Source organism: Trachemys scripta, chromosome 1, assembly GCF_013100865.1.
Source record: "Trachemys scripta elegans isolate TJP31775 chromosome 1, CAS_Tse_1.0, whole genome shotgun sequence".
Classification (NCBI taxonomy): domain Eukaryota; kingdom Metazoa; phylum Chordata; order Testudines; family Emydidae; genus Trachemys; species Trachemys scripta.
This window is the reverse complement of record NC_048298.1, coordinates 64,509,023-64,532,284: the sequence shown is the minus strand read 5'-3', so window position 1 is coordinate 64,532,284 and position 23,262 is coordinate 64,509,023. Positions and strand designations below refer to the sequence as shown.

Sequence of the window (23,262 nt, the reverse complement as noted above, 5' to 3'; positions counted from 1 at the left end):
TCTGGCATATAACCCAGGAGTAATGAGAGAAAAAAGAGTCAGAAAGGGCTGAGAAATCTATCATTCCAGTGGCTTTGAAATACACCCCTACTGATCCTTTTAACAAGCCTGACATCATTTCATTCTCATTTAAAACCCAGGCCTTGGGGAAATGCAGAACCAAATTAAGGAAGGGCAAAAACTAACTTTTCAAGGCAAAGTCAAGGATGGCTCTGAAATGAGTTGTAAATGTCTAGATACGTACATGGCCCCCACTACTACAGTATCTGAGCACCTCAGACTCTTTAGTGTATTTAACCTCACAATGTCCCTGTGAGGTGAGGAAGTGCTACTATCACCACTTTACAGATGGCAAAGTGAGGCAGAGACGAGGTCACACTAGAAGTCTATGGTGGAGCAGGAAATTGAACCCAGATCTTCCAAGTCACTCACAGGCTAGCACATTACCCACTTTTCCAGCCTTCCTTTTGTTATTGCCAGGCTATACTTTCTGATAGTTAGTACTGAATCAATGGAAAAAATTAGGTTTCAACTTAAAATAGATGCAATATCACATTTAAAGGGAGTTATAGATTTCCATGCATGTTTTTTTATTCAATGGGTTTCTTCTTTATCATTTATTAAAGTGCCATTGTGTGGTGCAGGAGAAATCTCCCTTCTCCTTATGGAACCCAGAAGATCCTACAATCCTTATGGATTGGCACAGGCCCATTGCATTCCTGCTGCCTCCAGAACCTTTCCTTACCCTCTCCCAAGTGGTTTTCATAATACAGAGGGTAACAAAGACTCAGACAATGCTTTCACGATCAGCATTAACTTAATTCCAAGAGTCCCGAAGTGGAGTACAGTGCCCTGGAGAGTGTACATCCCTCACCCTTCTCCCTGTCCTACCCCTTTAAAACTGTGGAGCCTGAAACCCACTGAGCTCTTACGGTGCGATGCAAAGCCTATTGACCTCAAAAGAGAAACTCCCATTGACTGTAGTGGGCTTTGGATCAGGGCCCTTACAGAGGCTCTTATGTGGGATTATGAGATAGACAGAGAATACAGTGAATAGACTAATGAATCTCCATGCTCCCGCGCCCCCAATGACATGTGATAATCAAGGAGAGGTGAATCCAGGCCCAGGTTTGATGAAAAGGAGATGCAGAACTGAGTTTCATCAGCATATTGAAGAGAATGCAGCCCAAAATATCTCGCTATATCACCTAATGTCTTCAAATAAGTGCTGAATAGGAGTGACACAAATGTGAGAGCCCTGAGAACGGAACAAAAAAATGCCTTCTGAGACTTCTCAGAGAAGCAGCAGCAAATCCTCTGAAATATTATTCCGTCCCTTCCCATAAGATCATACTAGTGGTTATCATGTGGTATCTTCATAGACATTTTATTCTTTATCATTGATAGAAGATCACCAGCAATAGATATTAATGCACAACCTAGACTGATAGGAATCAAAGTATTCTGTGAAATCAAAGTGCAACTGGAGCTGGTCCATCACTATCTTTTCAATAATCTTCCCTGAAAAAGGAAAGTTTGAGATCAGACAATAATTGGTGAGGTGGTTAATATTCAATGTTGGTTTGCTGAGTAACAGTTTAAACATAGTCCGAGCACAGCTGGAAATTTGGCAAAATCTCAGATGTCCCTGAATGCCCTCTTGAAGAGAGATGTTAACAGTCCTCATCAATAATGAGCCAAACATGTGTCTACATGTTTTAATAACCATGAAGGGTATGGGTCCTTTCTACAGATGTCTGACTATAATGCTCCAAGCATACCTAAAACCTCAATGAGTGAATCTAGGTGAAAGCTATGCACTACAGACAGAACATTTCTCATTCCTGCTTTGACACTTCCTACAGAAGTGGTCAGCTTTCCCCCCAAAAACAGCTGATCTTGTTTGCAAACTAAGTTAATATTTTAGTGAGACATACTCTAATTTGTCAAGGGACTGAGGCAGTTGAGGTTAGCCATGCTGGCTACATTCAGAACAACTTTACTGGTCTGAATTTCAAATAATATGGTTGAGGAAAAACTTTCTTTACCTGAATACCTGTTATGGCATAGAATCATCAATAACGCTATGATGCAATAGTCTCTGAGAAAGCATTTCGCTAGCTACATAGATATATAGGAATTGCTGAATTGGATTAGACTCAAGGTCCCTCAGGTCCAATATCCTGTTTCTGACTGGCCAGTATCAGATGCTTCAGAGGAAATTGTAAGAACCCTTCACTAGGCAGATATGAGTTACTCTGAACCCCACATTAGGTCTCATCCTGGTCTCTCATAGTGAAGAGTTTGCCTTAAGCCCTGAAGCATGATGTTTAATATCACTTCCACAAAATCTGTATTATCATTAATTATAACAACTCTGGATATTCTTCCTATCCATATAAATGTCTAGTCCCTTTTAGCATCTTAAGTTCTTGGTCTGAACAGTGAGTTCTACAGTTTAATTACACACTGCAAAAAAGTATTTCCTTTTATTCATTTTGTATTTCCCACATTTAATTTCAATCAGTGTCCCCTGGGGAAAACATGGAGAATGCAGTGTCCACTGTGTCAGTTGTCATGCTAACTAATTAGATTATCCCTACACTTCCCACTAGTATTACTTCTAGTCTTGATTTCCTTCTGAGAGCTCATAGTATGTGTGTATACATTATTTTTCATTGCACTATATGAATATATTAAGTGCCAGAAATATATGTTCTTTATTATCTTACAAATTCATAAAATTAAGAAGCATTAAATTTTACCTGAATTTAGATTTTGCCTCTGTGAACTTGTGCAATGTGTCCATCTGAATATGCAAAATTTGGTTTTAATGAACAGGGCTGCAGCAATCTAAATGCCAATTCCTACCACTTAACCAATCTGCAATCTGTATGTTGAGTTAATTTCTTGATCACAAAAATATTCTTTGGACAAGTTACCTGAAATGTTCACAGGCTCCAAGTAAATATGAACTGTTTGATCTCAGTTCCTACACATTCGTTCAGCAGTCTCCTCATAGGAAAATTGCATGACTGGAATAGAGGTGTATTCCAGGTCACAATTGAATTATGTGGCCAGAGAAGTGTGTTCAGCATTTGCCTATACTTTGTCCAGTTCTAATTACCTCAAACAACATATGTCATCATTGTCTTCGCAATTGCAGGTGATTTTTTTCTATAATTTTTAAGCCTAGCCCCAAGATTTCCCCCCCCCCCCCCCCCGCAAAATTTTCAGCCATTACCTGATGGCCTTGGAAGAGTATAAAGTTTCCAGGTAGTGCTTCTGTTTTGATTTTCACATTGTGTTCCTAGTAGAAAAGTACATGTGGCAGTTTGCATAAGTAGCTCTGCTAATAGTAGTAATTGCTAATACCCAAAGCCATGACATCCCTGATTTGGAGCATTCATTAATCATCAAAAGAGTTGCTTGATATTCAGAAAAATGAATACAAATTGCAGGTAAAATAGAATTGTGGCTCTGCAATTTTGTTATCATAAGCCACAATTATAATTTAGCATGGACTTTATATTATATTATAAAAATATTGGGCTGGTCAGAAACCCAAAATGTTTCCTGTTTTCCCTGTTGGGAAAAATAGAGGAGAAGTTTTAAAAAGGGGGGTGGCGGTATCCCCAAAATCCCCAAGTCAAAATTTTACTGTTTCCAAATACAACATTTAAAGTCATAACAAAAAAATTGTTTTGAAATGTACATTCAGGAAAAAAAGTTTACAATTTTCCCATTGGAAAATTGTGTCAAAATCAATAGGAAAATATTGATTTCAACTAAGCCACATTTTGTGATGGGAAAAGTTAGCTGCCAAAAAAATTCAATCTCTCTCTCTGTCTCTCTCTCTCTCCATGTGAGTTCATTTCTAAACATGGGATACAGTATTATCAGAATGCTGTTGATACACAATTATACACAGAAAATCTAATGAACTGATTCAGGTTTGGACAAGAGCCAGAAAGGCTGACCAATGTATCTGAAATATTCCAAATAGACACAAAGGCAAGCCTGAGAATTTGGCTGGCTCTGTGGAAAAACCCTCTGGATAAAACCAAAAGAATCCATAATTTCCAGAAACATCTGCGCTGACATCTGCATGCACGTGGGAGTCATCAAAGATAATAATACACAAAGACCCCAAACGTTGCACCAATGCTATTTTAGAGAGCTTAGACCTGACATTTTCCATACAACCTGATGGTATATAAGCCAACAAAATCATAAATCTACATCATGCCTCAGGTGTACAGGAAATGACAGGAGCCAAATAAACTAGTCTTTGTCTCTGGCTACCTCAAGCCTTGCAAGCAGAATGAAAACAATACACTACTCACCCCTCCTCTTCGTTCTGCGAAAAGTTAGAGCACGGTTGAGTGCAGAGTTGTGCAAATAAGCTGGCTCAGTGTACCGACCCAGATCTCTCTGATTTATGACAGATCCAGATTACACTCAAAAGTAGAATCATAAATGGCATATGTTTATTCATAACAGATCTGTCACTACCCAACCGAAACTGTAGTCACAATGAATCTTAGTAAGCCATATTGAAATCCTAATAGATACTGCTAACGTTGCTGCCCAAGTCATCCATCCCTTAATCCTTAATCTTCCCATGCGGAGCTATCTTCCATTCACACAAATAACAAAAACAAAATAATCACTAGAACACTTGAGAGGGCATTTTCACTCCTCAATCTTGAATCAAACAAGTGCCACAAAAAAGTGTGCCTGTTAAGGCTGTTGGAACTTTTTATTCTTCATTCTGTGTGTCATACAGCAACTTTCTGGCATTCACTATAGATCAATTAATATTTGTTAGTGACCTAATATATATAAGTGGATAGCAATGCAAATAAAGCAATCCACTTATGAGTTTTCTTTTTGCACATGACCTGTTTTATGGTTTTCAATTTTCTGGTCTCTATTTTTTTAGACAAAACAAAAATAAATTGAAAAAGATACTTTTGAAGACTCACATCTTAATCCTTTTTATCCCTGATATATATATTCTGACTACCCAGTGGTAGGTGGTGGGAGAGAAATTGGTAACAGAAGGTAGGGGCAGGTGGGTGTAGTTACTGAAGTTCCGAAAGGAGGAACCAGAATAATGAAGAGCAGTGGTATGTTTGAGAGGCAGACAAGCAGAGAAATCAGAGCAGCAAAAGGATGATGTTGGGAAGGAGAATAAAGAGGAAAAGAGAGAGGCTTTATTTGACTTTAGCCTGAGTAACAAATCTTGCACTTGACTCAATAAATTGTTATAATAGAGAAAAGATATTACTTCATATTTGAATTAAATCCTGTTGTGCACAATTTCATTCCCCCACGATGAAAATCCATGTACTGAGACGCCGATGGAATCCCAGTGTTAAATGTTTCTTCTTTGGTTTTCTGTTCTGAATTTTCATTTTGGAAATATCTCTTTCCAGGCATTTTATTTATTGCAGGCAAGAACTCTTTCCCCTCAAATCACCTGTTTTGCTGGAGCATATAAACCTAGAAACTGTCGCTACACTTGCAATAGCCAGATTAATAATTGCTCTGGGAAATGAGGATGGGTAGCAGATTCAAAATTGCATACTCCTTAGAGAGCAGGTGCAATACATGATAAACACTGTTGATCAGCAAAGAGTAAATGATTAATTAGTGTTGTCTAACAGTGGATGTTTCAGTCTTTCCTTTTCCAAAGCAAAAGGAGCAGCAGCAGTAACTGAGTAAGAAATAATTTTAAAATGTATGCTAACATTTTGTTATATTGATCTGCCATATGCTAGTATCCACAATGTATATGCTCCATAACGGTACAGTTAGCTTAATCATTTTGTGATTTCCAGCGGATCAGAAAGGTTTGGACTCCAGACATGTTTCTCTTCTATCCCAGTTTATCTAGTCTAGGCAGATTAGACCTATCTAATTCTTCTAATCTAATATGTCTATCCTAATATATGTGCTCTATCATATTTACAGAATACCAGTCACCATAGTATCTAGGCACCAAGATACAGTAATATCAGAGTGGCATAACGATATTAAAAAGGAGCTCTACTCCCACGAGCATTTATTTAGAGATTTGTTTTCTCTCTCTTTTCCCTTTCCTCTACCTCTCCTGTTTTACATATTTCTCTTGGAGCTTTATATTTTCCTGGTTTATACATAATCAAAAACTATTGCCGGCAAATTTTGTGACTGAAAATCCTGTGTCACCGAGAGGGAGATTTCTTTAAGAAAATAGTTCTTTCTTTATCAAGCACAGTTGCAGTTTGATGTCTTGCCCACTGCTAGTTAATCTTGCTCACATAGGTCTATCTGGGAAGGGGGAAGCCATCCTAGGGTACTTAGAGCTGAATGAAAGCTTCTCCCAGATCGACCCTCACGCGTTCTGGGACCTTGAGCAAGTCACTCATCCATACTGATGGCTTTAAATAGAAAGGTGAAATTCTTACATGAAAAATCATTTTCATTCAGTTAAATCAACCAGTTCAATTTGGTTTGGGTAGACCTCTTTACAGGTCTTACTCAGTTCCAGGTTAGCCTCTCCTATAAAAATGCCGGTTAGTGCCACTCAGAGTGACATTTCCTTTCCTCCTTCCTGCCTTCACCTGCACATAGTATCGACAAAGGAGCAAGGGAGGGGTGAAGTGTTATGTGTGCAGCTCTCCCTCACTACCTTCCATCTGTGAAGGGAGAGATCTACATGCACAGGGCCCCTGTTACATGTGGATTCCTGGGGAATGATCTTTACTTCAATTCTTACTCAGGTAAAATTCCATTGACTTCAAAGGAAGTTTTTCATGGGTAAAGACTTTTTTCAACTGACAACATTTAACACACTTTCCTTGTACTTTTTCCTTATTAAAAATGCAAATCAATTTCACAGATTATCATCTTGAGGAAAAACAATTAGTAAGATTCATAGAGGTCAATCATTAGTCGAGAACTGTATGTGCTGAGCACAGAACTCATTTGTTTTTGTTTTTCAGGCACTGCAAATGGATGTAAACAAGCTGAATATCACGTTGCTTCGGATATTCCGCCAAGGAGTGGCTGCAGCTTTAGGACTGTTACCACAGCAAATTCATATCAACCGACTCATTGTAAGTACCAAGAATTTTGTGTAAGAAAATTACCAGGTAATTTCAGTTAAATTAGCTTTCCTGCCTTTATGGAAAAGTCCAATAGACTCTGACTGAAAAAAGGTCCCCTTTCTATAGTTTTTTAAACCATTCTATAGACCATAATAGAAAATTATATCCCTGTTATCAAATGGTTTAAAAAACGTATGGAAAGGAATTATCTATTAAATTCTACCATAATTCCAGAATTATTTATAGAGTAAATTCTATAGAACGCTCTTGGTTTCATCCAGGGGTTTTAAAAGAATTGGCCGAGGTGCTCTCTTGATTGGAAAAGTTGATTTTTTTTCAATAAATCTTGTAACACTGGGGACGTCACAGAGGTCTGGAGGAAAGCTAATGTTGCACCAATATTTTAAAAGAGTAAACTGGATGATCCAGATTCTAGCCCTGTCAGCCTGACACTGATCCCTGGTAAAATAATGGAATGGCTGATCTGGGACTTGACTAATAAACACTGCAAGGAGAATAATATATTTCATGCCAGTCAGCACAGGTTTATGGAAAATAGATCCATAGTCAAATTAACTTGATATTTCTGATTAGAATACAAATTGGACTGATAAAGGTTATAGTTTTGATGTACTAGACTTCTGTAAGGCATTAGACTTGGTACCCCACAAAATCTTGATCAATAAACTAGAACAATACAAAATGATCTTGGCACACATTAAATGAAATAAGAACTGGTTAAATGAGAGATCTCAAAATGTATTATAAATGGGGAGTCATCATTAAGATGCTGTGTTTCTAGGGAGGTCCCACAGGGATAGGTTCTTTCTTGGCCCTATGCTATTTAACATTTTAATCAGTGACTTGGGCTGAGGGTAAGAGAGACATAAAATTATCACTGATAAAGTTTGCAGACACCACAAAGATTGAGGGAGTGGTAAATAATGAAGAGGACAGTTCACTGATGCAGAGACATCTGGACAGGTTGGTAAACTGGGCACAGGCAAACAATATGCATTTCAATGTAAGGTCATACCCCTAGGAGCAAAGGATGAAACCCATAGTTACAGGACAGGGGACTCTGTGTTGGGAATCAGTGACTCTCTGGAAAAGACTTGACGACCATGATGGATAGTCAGCTTCATATGAGCTCGCAATGTCTCACTGTGGCTAACAGGCCTAATGCGATCCATGGATAGAGCCCCGTGCGGATACAAAATTCATATCCACAAATGCAGATATCCGTGAATATAAATTGGTATCCGTGAAGCTGCAGGGCTCTACCGGGAATCACAGTGGTGAAAGCAGCAGCATATTGGGCTGCCGCTCCCAGGAGCCAGCTCCCCACATTGGTGGCTCCTCCGGCAAACCGCCCCCAGCCCCACCCACTGGGGTGGGCACCAGGCTCACTGGCAGCTGTCCAGGGTCGTGTCAGTATGTGCAAATGGCTCACACGCTTCTGGACAGGAGTCCCTTCCATGCAGCAGTCTGCGTCTCCTGTCTGGGAGCGTGTGAGACGCTTCCACCCACTAGCAAGACCAAGGACAGAGCTGGGGGTGGTATATCCATGTCAGAGAAGTTGCCGCATGGGGCGCTGGCTCCTGGGAGCGGCAGCCCAACGTGCTGTTGGTTTCATTGCTGCAGTTCCTGGTAGAGCCCTTCAGCTCCGTGGATACCAATTTATATCTGCGGATATCCGTATCTGCAGATATAAATTTTGCATCCGCGCAGGGCTCTATCCATGGATGTATAAACACAGGAATATTGAATAATAGGGAGGTTACATTACCTCTCTATCTGGCATTGGTGTAGCTACTACTGGAATATTGTAGTGTCAAGTTCTGTTGTCCACAATCCAAGAAGGATGTTGAAAAATTGGAGAGAGTTAAGAGAAAAACCACAGGTATGATTAAAGGATTGGAAAATATGCCTTATAGCAGTGGTCCCCAAATTTTGAGGGCTGTGCCCACCTTACCCCATCAGCTCTGCTTCCCCCCACAGTGGGACATGGACAGGAGTAAGGGGGCTGAGGCTGTGGCCACAGGGATGGTATTGGGGATGGGGACCAAGCTGCAGCTGGGGGGGGGATAGGAGCAGAGTTGCAACTGGGTCCTGGTGAGGGCCAGCAGCCAGGCCCACGGCCGGGTGCAGCTCCATTCCCGGCCCCACCCCCAGCCTCGGCCCTGGGTGGGAGCAGAGCCACGGCCAGGCCCCCAGCCAGGTGCGGAGCTGCACCGAGGCTGGGATGGGGCCAGGCGCAGGGCTGGGAGCCAGGGCCATGGCTGGATGCAGGGCCATAGCAGAGCTCAGGGCAGGGAGGGGCTGGGTGGCACTCCATCCCCACCCTCCATGGGGGCTGACCTGGACCCACCATGCCCCCCTAAATGTCCCACAAGCCCCCCTAAGGGGGTGCTCACTACACTTTGGGGACCTCTGCTTTATAGTGAGGGACTCCATCTATTCAGCCTGATAAAGATAAAGTTAAGGTGTGACTTGATCACAGTCTTCAAGTACCTACATGGGGAACAGAAATGTGATAATAAAGGGCTCTTCAGTCTAGCAGACAAAGTTAAAACAAGATCTAATCGCTGGAAGTTGAAGCTAGAAAAACACAGATTAGAAATAACGTGCATATTTTTAATAGTGAGGGTAATTAACCATTGGAATAACTTACCATGGGTTGTGGTGTATTCTGCATCACTGATAATTTTAAAATCAAGATTGGATGTCTGTCTAAAAGATTTACTTTAGTTCAAGCAGCTATAGGACTTGATGCAGGAATTAATACAGGGAGGTCCTATAGTGTGTGTTATGCATGAGGTCAGACTAGACCAGGGGTTCACAAACTGGGGGTCGGGACCCCTCGGGTCGCAAGGTTATTACATGGGGAGTTGTGAGCTGTCAACCTCCACCCCAACCCCACTTTGCCTCCAGCATTTATAATGGTGTTAAATATATTAAAAAAGTGTTTTTAATTTATAACGGGGGGGGGTCGCACTCAGAGGCTGCTATGTGAAAGGGGTAATCAGTATAAACGTTTGAGAACCACTGGACTAGATGTTTACAGTGGTTCCTTCTGGCCTTAAAATCTATAAATCTGTTAATTTTTAGTCAATTCTATGGTACATTTCCAGAAGGAAGTTTATTCTCATTTTCTTTATACCCCATCCCTTAATTCAAATATACATGTGATTCTTGCTCAGACTATATGTTGGTCTGTCTCTGTTTGTTTATTTCTGATACATTTCTAAGTCATCATCACCATAATATCTGAGTTTTTCAGATACTAATTTAAATGTCTTGTTATTACATTAATATTCCTGCTTTGATAGTGGGCTTCAGCAGCATGTGTTCAGGAATGGTCTTATAGATCCTAAGGTACCATGTTCACAAAAACTGGTGACATTTTGTTTCTAAGGAGGGAGAATAAGTCATTTAAAAAATAATTGTCTAAATTTGTGATTTTCCATTTAAAACTAGCTAAGATTGTTAATATCTGATGAATGTATAGTATGGAAAGAACTATACTGTACTTGTGATGGGATCCTCAGGATGCAACCTGGGACTGTGGGAGCACTGTGCCCCCTTAACTCACTAATATGGGTTGTCTCTCACAATGCCTTACTGGTGACAAGCAGCAAACCCTTCCAGGAGCTGTTGCCACTCAGTACAACTGCATGTGGAGCCCCACACCCAGCCAGACTGAATGAATGATCCCAGAGCTGCTCACGGATCACACAGAGAAAGGCACCAGCCAAATTCCCCCAGCTCCAAGCGTTGTATTACCAGATTATATTGTCTTGCACTGCTCAAGACCCTTTCTTGAGCAATGCAAGTTTATGAATTGGTTCACCACTTCATCAATGGGAAGTGGACGTACACCAGCCTTTGTAACTTGAGCAGATTTACCAAGCACTTCAGTGAAAATCACTGGTAAGGATTAACTTTAGAATAAGTTTATTGATTACAAAAGATAGATTTTAAGTGATTATAAGTAAGGCTACGTTTTTAATCACAGGTATTTTTTTGTAAAAGTCATGAACAGGTCACGGGCCATAAACAAAAATTCATGACCCATGACCCGTCCATAACTTATACTATATACCCAACTAAATTTTGGGCAGGGGGACAGCCCGGGAGTGCCGGGGGTGCTTGTGGGGGGGCAGCCCGGGGGCACAGCGTTGCTCGTGGTGAAACGGTCTGGGGGCACTGTGAGTGCTCGGGGGCAGCAGCCCGGGACCCCTGCTATTGCGGGGGGGGGCAGGCATTGGTCCACAGCCTGGGACCCCTGCTGGTACTGGTAGGGGGGAGTTGGCGGGGCTGGCAGGCTCCCTACCCGGCTCCCCGGAAGCGGTGACATGTCCCTCCCTCAGCTCCTAGCCCCCGCGTATTGCCTCCGCCCAAAATGGCTGGGAACCGCAGCCAATGGGAGCTGCAGGGGTGGTGTCTGCAGGCAGAGGCAGTGCGCAGAGCTAAGAGCTGAGAGGGGGGGACATGTTGCTGCTTCCGGGGAGCCCCCCTAAGGTAAGCACTGCCCAGAGCCCTCCTCCCTCCCCCCCCGCATGCCCCAACCCCCAGCCCTAAGCTCCCTCCCACGTGCACCCAAACTTCTGTTGCTGCTGGGAGGGGGAGAGGGCAGTGGCTCAAGACTGCCCCAGCAGCAGCTGGTGCGGCTGGCCCAGAGGCTGCCCTAGTTCCTCAGGAGGTCCCCGGGCCAGCCGCACCAGCCACTGCAGAAGTCACAAAGCTCCCGGAAAGTCACAGAATCCATGACTTACGTGACCTCCGTGACAAACTCTCAGCCTTAATTATAAGTGATAGGCAAAAGTCAGAGTAGTTACCAAAGGAAAATAAAAGATCAGCATGCAGTCTAAATTCTCAGTCTTATTAGACTAGACAATATCTGGACTAAGCAGTTTTTCTCACCCTACTGGATACTGCAGGTTGGCTAGTCTTTCATATGCAAGCTCTCCCTGTGAGCCTGGGGACCAGTTTCCTCAGCTCCAGTGTTCTTGTTGGCTTCATAGGCATTGGTGGGGGAAGAGACAGGACAAACCATGTGGCCTCTGTCCTCTATTTTATATCCTCAGTCCATGTGCTTGGAAGAACACAAGTCCAGGCATGTCGGGTGGGCACTGCTGAGTCCCCAGGCTAAGTTGAGCAATTCCCCTGGTGTGGCCTTGTGCAAGTGAGCCATTGAATTGTAATTCCCTTGCTGGACAATAGCAGTTGATGGTTGTTTGACAGCCACTCGCGCATTGGTTACTTCCCTTGTTGTTGTCTCTGGGGAGCTAATACCTGAGCAATTCCCAAACTCACAGCATATTTTAGTGACAACCATACAACGCAATCTCATAATTTCATATGCATTAATGATATACATATTTAGATAGAATGATGGGTTTCAGCAGATCATAACCTTTCCCGTGATACCTTACATGGCATGATTTATATGCAATATCACAGTTTTACACAAATGATGAATATAGGGGTTACAGGGCACTCTCCCAAGGTATAAAGTATCACAATACTATACTATGTAAAGTACTTAAAGGTTAATGTTAATGGCTCACAGTAGGAATCTATAACTGTTGTTTTCCACAGGGCATTTCTGCCATTAAACAGAAAAGCCATACAATCGCTACCATTCCATTATTGTTCCAAGTGAGGGTGGTTTTTTTCAGGCGAGGTGTGGGCTGAATACCAGTGAAGAGGATTGACAGGTTCGATATAAATGTACTTCCTAGTATTGTAGGATTTTGTATGCCAAAAGGGATCAAAAATACCTTTCAAATAATGTCTTTGTGAAAGGATCACACAAGCTGTACAAAAGGAAAGATCAATAGCAATGCAATGACATTCTTTTCATTTTCTTTAGGAACGTCATTCATGGCAGGGAGTGCTCAATCTTCTTGTCCCCCACATTAACCAAAATGTTAAAGTTATAAGGCATACACAGTGAAAAGTGCAATTAAGAGGAACTTTCCTTATGGGTCCTAAAATACTCTAGCATGACATGCCATGTAGCAGCTCTCCTAATGTGCTCTGAGGAGCCTGGGTAATTGAGAGCATGCTGCTTATTGTGTTTTCCCATTGACTCCGTGGTTTCTTATTTTCTCTTTTAATTTGTGGTTTGAGGGTAGACATATTAACATTTTGCCCTTACACCTAGCCCAAAACACATTAGAAATGTTAATTAATATTAGCCTGCTCAACTCCCACTGTGAGGAAGGTATTAATCTACCCATTTTCTATATGGATAAAATGGGGCACAAAGAGGCTATATGATTTGGCCAAGATCACACAGCGAGTCAGTAGTCACAAGCATTAATAGTGTAACTGAAACATCCTTATTCCAATTCTTCTTGTTCTTACAACTAGACAGCAGTTCCCTAGATATGACACTGCTTGTGAGCAAAGCCCTATGTTAACAGAAGGTATAAAGTCCTTTCTGTAAGCAAAGGAGAACCTACCTCAGGGAGGCACTAAAAGGTGCGAAAAGCACCTCCTCAGCAAGCTCCCCCTTTCCACAAACCCCATAGAAACCCCTCCATCAGGGCTATAGGGTTCTGACTCTGTGAATGGGACAGGAAAAAGAGGGTGGGAGATCTCCGCTGGACTCTCTTGCCCCCCAAAACCGGAGAGAGTAATAATCTGTGGTAAATTACACTGGTTCCCCTTCTGCAATCTGGAAACACCCCTGCTCCAGGGGCATCTGTGGTGGTGGAGCTGCTGGCAACCTGGCTCCTGCAAGAGCTATAGGGTCTGGGGCCTAGTAGAAGATGGGAAAGAATGCATGGCAATATGGAGGCAAGGAATCTCCATGAATGTGCTCTTTCATCTGGCTAATCCACAAGATCTATGGGTTTGTGGGGACTGAAGTCCTGTCACTTGTGTTCTGGGGGAATGGCGAATTCTGCTTCCAATGAAGAAATCAATGGAAACTATAAAAGTTTATTCTAAGTAGGAGCACAACTCTGTAGGAGAAAATGGTAGCCTCTATGTATGCTATGGTATCTATGGAGCTCAAATTTAAGCTAATCATCCTTAAAGTGTCCCATTAAATCTGATGTCTGTGAAGTTACACTTCTGAATGTAATGGCTCATACTTTAAATATAGCAAGGTCATATTTGTTTCTTCATAACAATGAAGGTAGTGAAGTAGGATGACTATACTTCCTGAAAAAAACTCAAGATTATTCCCGTTTTAATTAATTTATCCCCACCCTGTAACAATAAATTGCAAGAAACACAAGCAGGCTTTTCTATGGAGTCAACACAACGTCCAGGCAGTTTTTTAGGGTCCTGTCACATTGCTGTGGCATCTAATAGCATGACATTGCAATGAGAATATTGTGCCTCATCACAAAAAGTTGCAATATGTTGACATTGGATTGCAAAGTAACAACAAAACACCAACATGTCATGATAAAAAGCAGTTTCGCTGAAGGACAAACATCTAAAGTTGGTGACTTTAAGGTGAGGATAATCTAATAAGGAGTGAGAGAGAAAAAACACAGCATATACTATATTTCTTATCATCCATCCTGTGAAGTTTAAATTGCTGGAAATGGAGTGTGAGTAGAGAAAGAGAGTAAGCGAGCAATTGCAATCCTCCTTATATTATATTTTTCATTCTTTAAAATATGATTAAAATTTGTGGCTGGCAGGAATGATTCAGAATCAAATATTTTTATATGATTTGTGTTATCTAGGGGAAGAAGAACTGTGTTGAGCTGTTCGTGTCTCCAATAAATCGAAAACCAGGAATTTCTGACGCGCTTCCATCTGAAGAGGTGTTGCGTTCACTTAATATCAATGTTCTGCATCAAAGTTTATCCCAGTTTGGAATTACAGAGGTTTCCCCAGAGGTAGGTTATCATGTGTATAACATATTAGAGTTTACTGTAAATTAGTCAACTCTAAATATAATTATTAAGGCCTGTGTTAGTTCTTAGGCTAAGGTACTGATATTGAGGAGAATGTATGGCTAATAAAAGTTGTTTTTATTATTATTGCAAGCTAATAATAAAAAATAATCCTGTTAAATTATTTAAAGAAAGCTTGAATGGATCATATAATCACTCGGGCTATGACTACACTACAGCTTATGTCGGCATAACTTATGTTGCTCTGGGGTGTGAAAAAACTACACACCCCAAGCGATATAAGTTACACCAACATAAGCACTCGTGTGCTCAGCACTATGTTGGTGGGGGAGCTTATCCTACTGACATAGCGTCTGCCACTCGCAGAGGTGGTTTTATTATGCTGATGGGAGAGCTCTCTCCTGTCGGCATAGAACATCTTCTATGGCTGGAGCGGCACAGCTGTATTGGTACAGCTGCGCCACTGCACCACTGTATGTATAGACATGGCCTAAGAAACTTTGGTCTTTTATATGTGAGTTGGCTGGTCTGAAGACTTCTATGAAGACACAAATAGAATTCAGATTTCATGATAATTCTCCACTTCAAGGTTGTCCAACCTCCCACTTGGTCGATACAGGGTTAAACTGTGCCTTGAATGGCTTTGGCAAATTGTATTTGTTTATTTTATCTATTGCTGACTTTGTTTTCTGGGAGAGTGAGAGATTTGAAAGTTTGCCCACTTTATTTTTTTTACCTAGCCCAAAAAAGAGAGAGCCCTTAAAACGTCTTGTTATTTTTTATTACTACTTTTATTTTTAAAGATAATCTGTTTCAAAACAGGACCAGCACTGCCACATTGGCAGTGCTCTGCAGACATTGCATTTGGACATATATTTGACTTTGGGTTTACCTCGTGACACCAAAGGAAATAATAATTAAAGAAAAAAGGAAAGGAAGCCATTGAGTTCTCACAAACACATCAGGCTATAATCAAATCACTTTGGATCTTGTTTGGTGCTTGGAAGCCCATAATTACACATAAAGCCCCTTGAACTCTGTGTGAGGTCAATTTCATGAAAAATCTCAAAACAGTTAATCAAAAACAGATTTTCCTGTGCAAATTTCCATTTTGATGAGAGAGCAGTTTTTGGTCAAAAAAAACATTCTGAACAGAAAACTTTGAACAGCTCCAGTCCCCCCTCCCCTCCCCAGTCCTGTTGATTCCTATGCCAAGCAAAGGATCAGGGCCTTTATGTCCAGGCCTGTGTGTGAGCCATTGATGAGCGCATAATGAGTGCTCCACTAGCCTACATAGTTGCTGCGCTGCCGTTTTTCTACCTTATTTTAAAGTTCTAATTCAGTGTAAAGTGCTGCGATATATTTTCAGTATGAAAAGTGCAATATAAAAACCAAGTTATAATGAGCAAAGTCATATGTGTTTCCTACAGCAGGTAAACTATGGAAATGAAAGGGTTTTCACGGTGCAGATACTGAGGTTATAGGACATTGAGTTATAGTATCACAAAGTGAAGCTAAGCAGTCCTGTCCTAATGTCAGATCTGTTCATTACACCTCCAATCAGCCACCTGGCCTGCAGCCCTAAAATACTTTTTTTAAATGAAAATTTACTTTAGTGCTGAAGTGTATGAATTTGAGAGATATGATTATCTGTTCCAAATACTTCAATTACAAATAACAGTTCAAATAGACATGGGAAGAAAACATATGTGAATAACTCCTTATGGATGGAGAAATGATTTCAAGCTAGGAGGGACTGTCTGAAAAAACAAAGTGCTGACTTTGAAATCTCACCTATGTTACATGCAATAGTAAATTGTCATTCCTCAGTTTCAATAGTCTAAAACTACTAGGTATTTGAATTCCCTTTCTGTCAATCAGATAAATGTAGCCAATACAAAGTTAAAGGTTTCATGGAGTTTTCTCTAGAATTCTTCATACAAAATAGCTCATAAAGTCAGCTGGGTTTAATGCTATTAGGAAGACAAGAGCATTATTTGAATGTCTTTATTCCATTTTTAACAGATTACATAAATAAGGCCCTGATCCTACAATGACTGATGCACACACTTATCTTTACATGTGTAATTAGTTCCACTGACTTCAGTGGAACTACTCATGTGTAAGTCTTTGTAGAAATCAAGGCCTAAAAGACAGCTACATTTAATCTTCTCCTCCCAGCCATGTTAACTGACCAATTTTTCACGTATCCCTAAATCCACACAAAGAACAAATGTTTGCAAGGCAGAGGCAATAAGGGGCTATAACCCAGAGTCACACCAATTTCCGTGGTCTCCAGGCTCTACTCATGCTCCTTACTGACTACAGCCAGTGTGTTGGAAGCATCTTTTGAGAATGGGCAACTTTCTGCCCATGCCTTGGACAGAGTGCTACTGGTCAAGTGCTTCTCCTCTCCCACCTCTCTCCATTACCAGAGGTCAGGTGTTCATTTCCTTTGTCCCTGAGAATAGTCTACAAGAGGTGCCTTAATAACAGCTTAGGTCCAAAGTTATTGCAGAGAAAAAAACATTTATAAAAAACCAAGGGCTTGTCTGCACACTAGCTTGCACCAATTTGGATAAACCAGATATATCTATCTCATGGAACTGGAAGGGACCCTGAAAGGTCATTGAGTCCAGCCTCCTGCCTTCACTAGCAGGACCAAGTACTGATTTTGCCCCAGATCCCTAAATGGCCCTCTCAAGGATTGAACTCACAACCCTGGATTTAGTAGGCCAATGCTCAAACTACTGAGCTATCCCTCCCCCCCTCATACTCCTACATAGACATTCTTAAATCCATTTAGAAATAGTTTATATCAATTTAGCTTAAATTGATTCCAACTAAATTGGTGCAAGTTTGTGTGTAGACAAGCCCCGTGAGAAAATCAAAGCATTGCATTATACCTAGACTGAGGCCTGGGGAACCGCCACTTAGCTAGTGACATATGTTACGGTTCCAGTTCATTTAATCAGCACACCTTTGCATCTTTAAGTTTCAATGTCTGTCTCTGCTGACAGGCCTTTTTTTTTTTCTTACCATCTCTGACTTTCTGCTCTCAATAAGGAGGACTGTACCAGAAAAGCTTTTGTCTCTAGGAGCTTAACAACTAAGCTGTTTTAGATTAACTTAATTGTTTATAACTCCGTCTTATCGATTTTCCTGGACCTCGGAACAAATAGTCCTGAACAACTGACACTGTCTCACAAATTATTTTTTTATCATAGACACAAGTGACTCAGCTACAATAGTCCAGAACCCCCTGCTATCATAATTATAGAAGAGTTTAAGTGAGAGTTCTTCTGTCCATCCTACTCTACATTAGAATCAAGGAAACAGACTTCTTTTGTTAGGCTAACGTAATATTTCAGTGTTCCAAAATGGCATGTCAGTCAGTGTTAGAGTTGTGGTGTGTAATTTTTGCCTTTTTATAGACAATTACCTAACATTTCAAAATGGTTTAGATCTGACTTTGAGAAAAACAAAATCAGGAGAAAATGTGCACTGCATTTGTAATGGAGAAGAATTATAGTAGATTCAACTACTTATATAATAAGTTCTACCACAAAAAAAAAAAGCTCTACTGTTCCACTAATGTACTAAAAATAAGGTAATTAAAGTCCCTCGGCCAGTAGTTCAAAAATTATGTTAGCTAGTCAACTCTCTAGTTTATTTGATCTTTAGATGGGGAGGTACAGGGCAGCATTTATTTACTTATGAAAGGGCAGCTCAGCTGATGCTCAATGAGCTCCTAGCTTTTAATCCAGTTTTCCACGTGGGATGTCTGAAACACAGGAAGGTTGTCAGGTAACCTCCCCAAGGTCAAACAGTTAGTTTATAGCTTATGGGCCAATGCTGCAGCTGCTCTGAACACGGAATTCCCATGGCTGTCAATGGGAGTTCAAACTGCAGGGCAGTTGCAGTGTTGGGCCTTAAGCCAGCATGAAGACCCAGGCCTATCCTGTAAACATTAGATAAAATAACCTCCTTACTGCATTGAGGTAACTGAATTGCATGAAACACTACAAAACCAATAGTGAAAGCAGTGAGCTTCTTGTTGTTTAAATAAGGTTAGGAACAATTTCAGCAGAAATAATTGGCCAGTATGCCAGAAACGCTTACATTTTTTGAATGGCTCAGTGCAAGAAGGTGATTTAGAATTTGTTTTCAGCCTGTGGACACATATAGAGCCCTTAGAGCCAAGTTGTGAAACCAAGTGCTCACATTGCTGAGCAGTTTCCCACCCAAGTACTCTCATTGATTTTAGTGGGTGGACTGTGTGAGTTTCATTTTGCCATCTGGCCTCCAGTGCTGTGACAGACTCGCATCTCAACAAAAGAATATTCTTGTTAAGGAGCTTTTCTAATTATAAGTCAATACATAGTAATTAAAAAAAATAATAAGCACCCCTAAATTAACCATCCGATCAAATACATATCTGTGTGTGCTGTATTCTATAAAGCTACATTCTGTGAATTACACAGACGAGGCACTGAATGTTTCTGTCCTTCTCTACAACTAGAGGGAAGCAAATCTGTGTTGAATCAAAACAGCAGTGGCTGCTCTCAGTTATGTGTCCCTCTATCCCCGGAGTCCATGTTGCTGTCAGTGCATACAAACTCCTCTGCTTGAATTCTACCTGAGTAGGGCTTTCCCTGTTTGGGAGGGCTCTAGGTCAAAGGGGTTTTTGCAGGTGTGTAGCATTGCTCAGTATTGCAAGGTCCCAGGAGACCTGGCAGATTTCAGAGCATGAGTTACCCATGCTTCTGCTAGCATACCCAATGACAACATAGCTCCAAACCATGCCCAGGGATCAGCACGGAGCAGAAGGCCCTCTTGAGTTTGCAGACCACACACCCACCCCCTCTATGAGACTCCTGAACTTCTCCCTCTGTGGTGATCAGGTGACTCCAAGTCTATAAAGTCAACCTCATGGAATATTTGCTTTAGGGATTCCTGTGTCTTCATTAGGGGCATGTCTATACTTGCGGCAGTGTATAGAGTACACACACTGCATGCCCAGCTGGTATGGATATAAATAGCTGTGTAGACGGAGAGGCACTGCTTAGGCAAGAAGAGAAGAAACACACCTGAACCCCCAGGGTATGTACCCTACACAGTTCTCTGTGGGTATGCCTACACTGCAATTAAATACCTGTGGCTGGCCCATGTCAGCTGACTCAGTCTCCCAGGGCTCAGGCTAAAGGGCTGTTTAATTGCAGTGCAGACATTTGGGCTTGGACTAGAGCCTGGGTTCTGGGGTTGCAGGATCCCAGAGCCCTAAACATCTGCACCGCAGTTAAACAGCCCCTTAGCCCAAGCCCCTGGAGCTTGAGTCAGCTGACGCAGGCCAGCCGCACAGCGCTTCCCATGTCTACACTGCTATTTTTCAGCAGTGTACTATCCCCCTGCCTCCCAGCACAGCTGATGCCTTTCCCTGCCGCAGTGAAAGCCTCCAGTAGCAGGGAAAGGCTCTGACAAGAGGGAGGTGGCAGGGAAATGCTCCAGAAGCTCTCCACTGCCAGAGCCTTTCCCCGCTATCTTCCCCCTGCTGGAGCTTTTCACAACCACATGTAGCTACACGCTGCAGTAAGTGTGGATGGAGCTTCCCCTTCACTGAGGCGAGTGGCTACACGTATCCTACATGGTGCACAAGTGTAGACAAAGCCTAGGAAAGAAAGTTTGTTCTTAACTCAAGTTGATTAAATTGAGGAAACTCATAGTGAAGACAAGGCAATTTTTAGTTTTCACATGAATTAGTATAAATTACAGATTAGGCTCCCTACAGGGCTTTTCTATGAAAGGGGAACATCGAGACTTTGGAAATGCATATTGAAAACCTGATTTAAATACCTTCTTTTCTCTCAACTTGACAATTTTATTCAAGAAATACAATAAAGAAATAGACTGAAATTAGGAGTGTGACTTTCTGTAGTTATATGTACAACTTAATTTCTTTCAAGTCTATTTATATGTAATCTTTTTCCCTTTGAAACACACAAGTGAAGATTGCATTTGCTGCAAGTATATACATCATATTCTGAATAATGTGTTACAGTTGGACTGAGAATTCTATTAGAACCAAGTTTCAATTAAGCTTTTTTCCATTTGAAAATGTAGCTAAAATCTTATAATTTGATATTCCAACCAGGCTCTCACTGCAATAAAGACAGAATAAACATTGTTTTTTATTTTACATTCCCCAACAGCTCTGCATTTTTCAGCGTACAGAGCTGCTTTAAAAATGTAATATCATTGGGAGTCCCTAAAGTTAGGAGATTGCTTTAAGTACAATCAGAATTTAATATGGGGGGAGAGGTTGTTTTGGGTTTTTCTTTAGGTTAGAATGTCAGGGCTTTTCAGCTTATTAATACATCACGAGATTTTCTTTGCACCTGTTTTCACTTCTGTGTAAGGTGTAGATAGTACGTAGGCTAGTGTGTAGGTGTTGTGGGAGGAGACGCAGCAAAATGAGACAGCAAGAGCAATTTCCTCAGTACACATATGAGTACTACCCTCTTACCTGATGGGCCAGGTAGTTTCCAAGAAAGAATGAGTCTTGTTTACTTAGCTTAAGACCAGTCCATTGCATCTGTTGGAAGCTTACTTCAATAGTCACTAAGAAGATCTTAAATCATCTTTGGGTGTGTTAGGATTATTCTGGCAAACACATAAAGTTCAGCCGGTTTGCTTATTTTAGGTAGATATGGAACTGGCAGCGGTCAGAGCCATATACTACTGAATGTGTACTATACCAAATCTGAAATAATGCATAGTGCCTGATAAGAACTCTTTAATCTGCACATGCTACTGTAGAATTTCAACCTTTTTTTTTTTTTTTTTTGGTAATAAAGAAAAATGTTTTGCAAGGCCAGCATGAAGCGGACAAAATCTGGAGCAAAGAAGGATTTTATGCAGTAGTCATATTTCTCAGCATCTTTGTCATTGTTGCAACATGTTTAATGGTAAGTCTGTTGCTTTACCTTCTTTCTGTTTTCATTTATTTATTGCTTACATCAGCCTGAAAGACAGAGTCCTGCCTCCTTTATTTCAAGAGGGTTTTCATAAAATAGTCAGAAGCTCAGCCTCTAAGTAGCAGTGAGTAACTCTGATAGTGTTGGGAGGCCAAAGCCTGATGAGTACTAGAAATACTTATTATGTTTAGAATGTTTTATGTCTGATATAAAATATCACTAATGGTAAGCTTCAGAAATAATGGACATTTAACCATTCACAATAACCATGCAGTAATTAAATTGAGGGCTTCTAGTAACATGATAATCCATGAGAGTGAAGCCTAAGTGAGTGGTTTATGGAGGTCACAGGAGCCCTCAATGTCACTACAGATTTCTAGTGTATTTTATTTCTTATATTATGTGGTAATAAGAAACACAACATTGACATAATACATTTTATACATGGTAATATGGTATTAGCACTGTGTAACAATATAATTACAATAAAATATGAATTTGACATTGAAAATATGGATGTTACCACTATTCAAAAATGTAGTTAGGGATAAGTGTGTTATTTAACTGCTCTTTTAACATGACGTCTAACATGTGATGCAGTATATGTCTGGTGGTCAGGTGTCTAGCCACTGGGTGTCCAGGGAACATCCTTGCCAATGAATGAAGCGCAAAAAAATGTAAAGGGCCCTGAGTGCATTTTGACACTGGGGGTATTAAAGGGACACTCTGAAATCTTTTTTAATTTGATTTTGTTTAAAAAAAAAAAAAGGAAACTGTCAGTTATAGCTTCAGAATCTGAATCATTCCCACACTGTTAGGGCATGAGGAAGGCTCCACCGTCCCTGGGTCTCCAAGGCCACTCTTTGCATGTCCTCTATGATGTTAAATTCCATAAGTTTTCTCCCTCTGAGTAGTGTTCAGTGGAGGGATTCTTTTGGTTTGCCCCACTTTCATGTTCCTCCAGCTGCTCAAGAATGTGTTCATTCTTAACACATGTCCCAAATATTTCCATCTTCTTTTCTGGATAATTTTACAGATAAGGAATTGTTGAACTCTGATGAATCTTGGCACTATTCATTCCATTGAATACCTAGTACTTTTCAAACAGACTTGCTTTCAAGGACATTTAGATGTCTGTCTATATACCTTTGGATCTGAAGTTTTTACATCCGTATGTTAAGATGGAAATAACATTTCAGATGAAGATTTGTTGTTCGGTCTGTAAATTATAGATTTTTGATGACAGAATCTTACTTAAGCTGGTAAAGCCTCTCTGAAGTTGGGGGGGATGGAGTTCTTGTT

The 23,262-nt window shown here is 40.9% G+C and overlaps 1 protein-coding gene across 1 annotated transcript in view; it reads left to right on the top strand.

The window, feature by feature from the left end:
* PTPRR (protein tyrosine phosphatase receptor type R) overlaps positions 1-23,262 on the top strand; it is a 204,042-nt gene that overhangs the window by 89,261 nt on the left and 91,519 nt on the right. Inside the window, exons 3-5 of the mRNA XM_034771448.1 lie at positions 6,993-7,106; positions 14,813-14,968; positions 21,841-21,951. Of these exons, the coding sequence (XP_034627339.1) occupies positions 6,993-7,106; positions 14,813-14,968; positions 21,841-21,951 (381 nt within the window). The remainder of the gene's footprint in view (positions 1-6,992; positions 7,107-14,812; positions 14,969-21,840; positions 21,952-23,262) is intronic.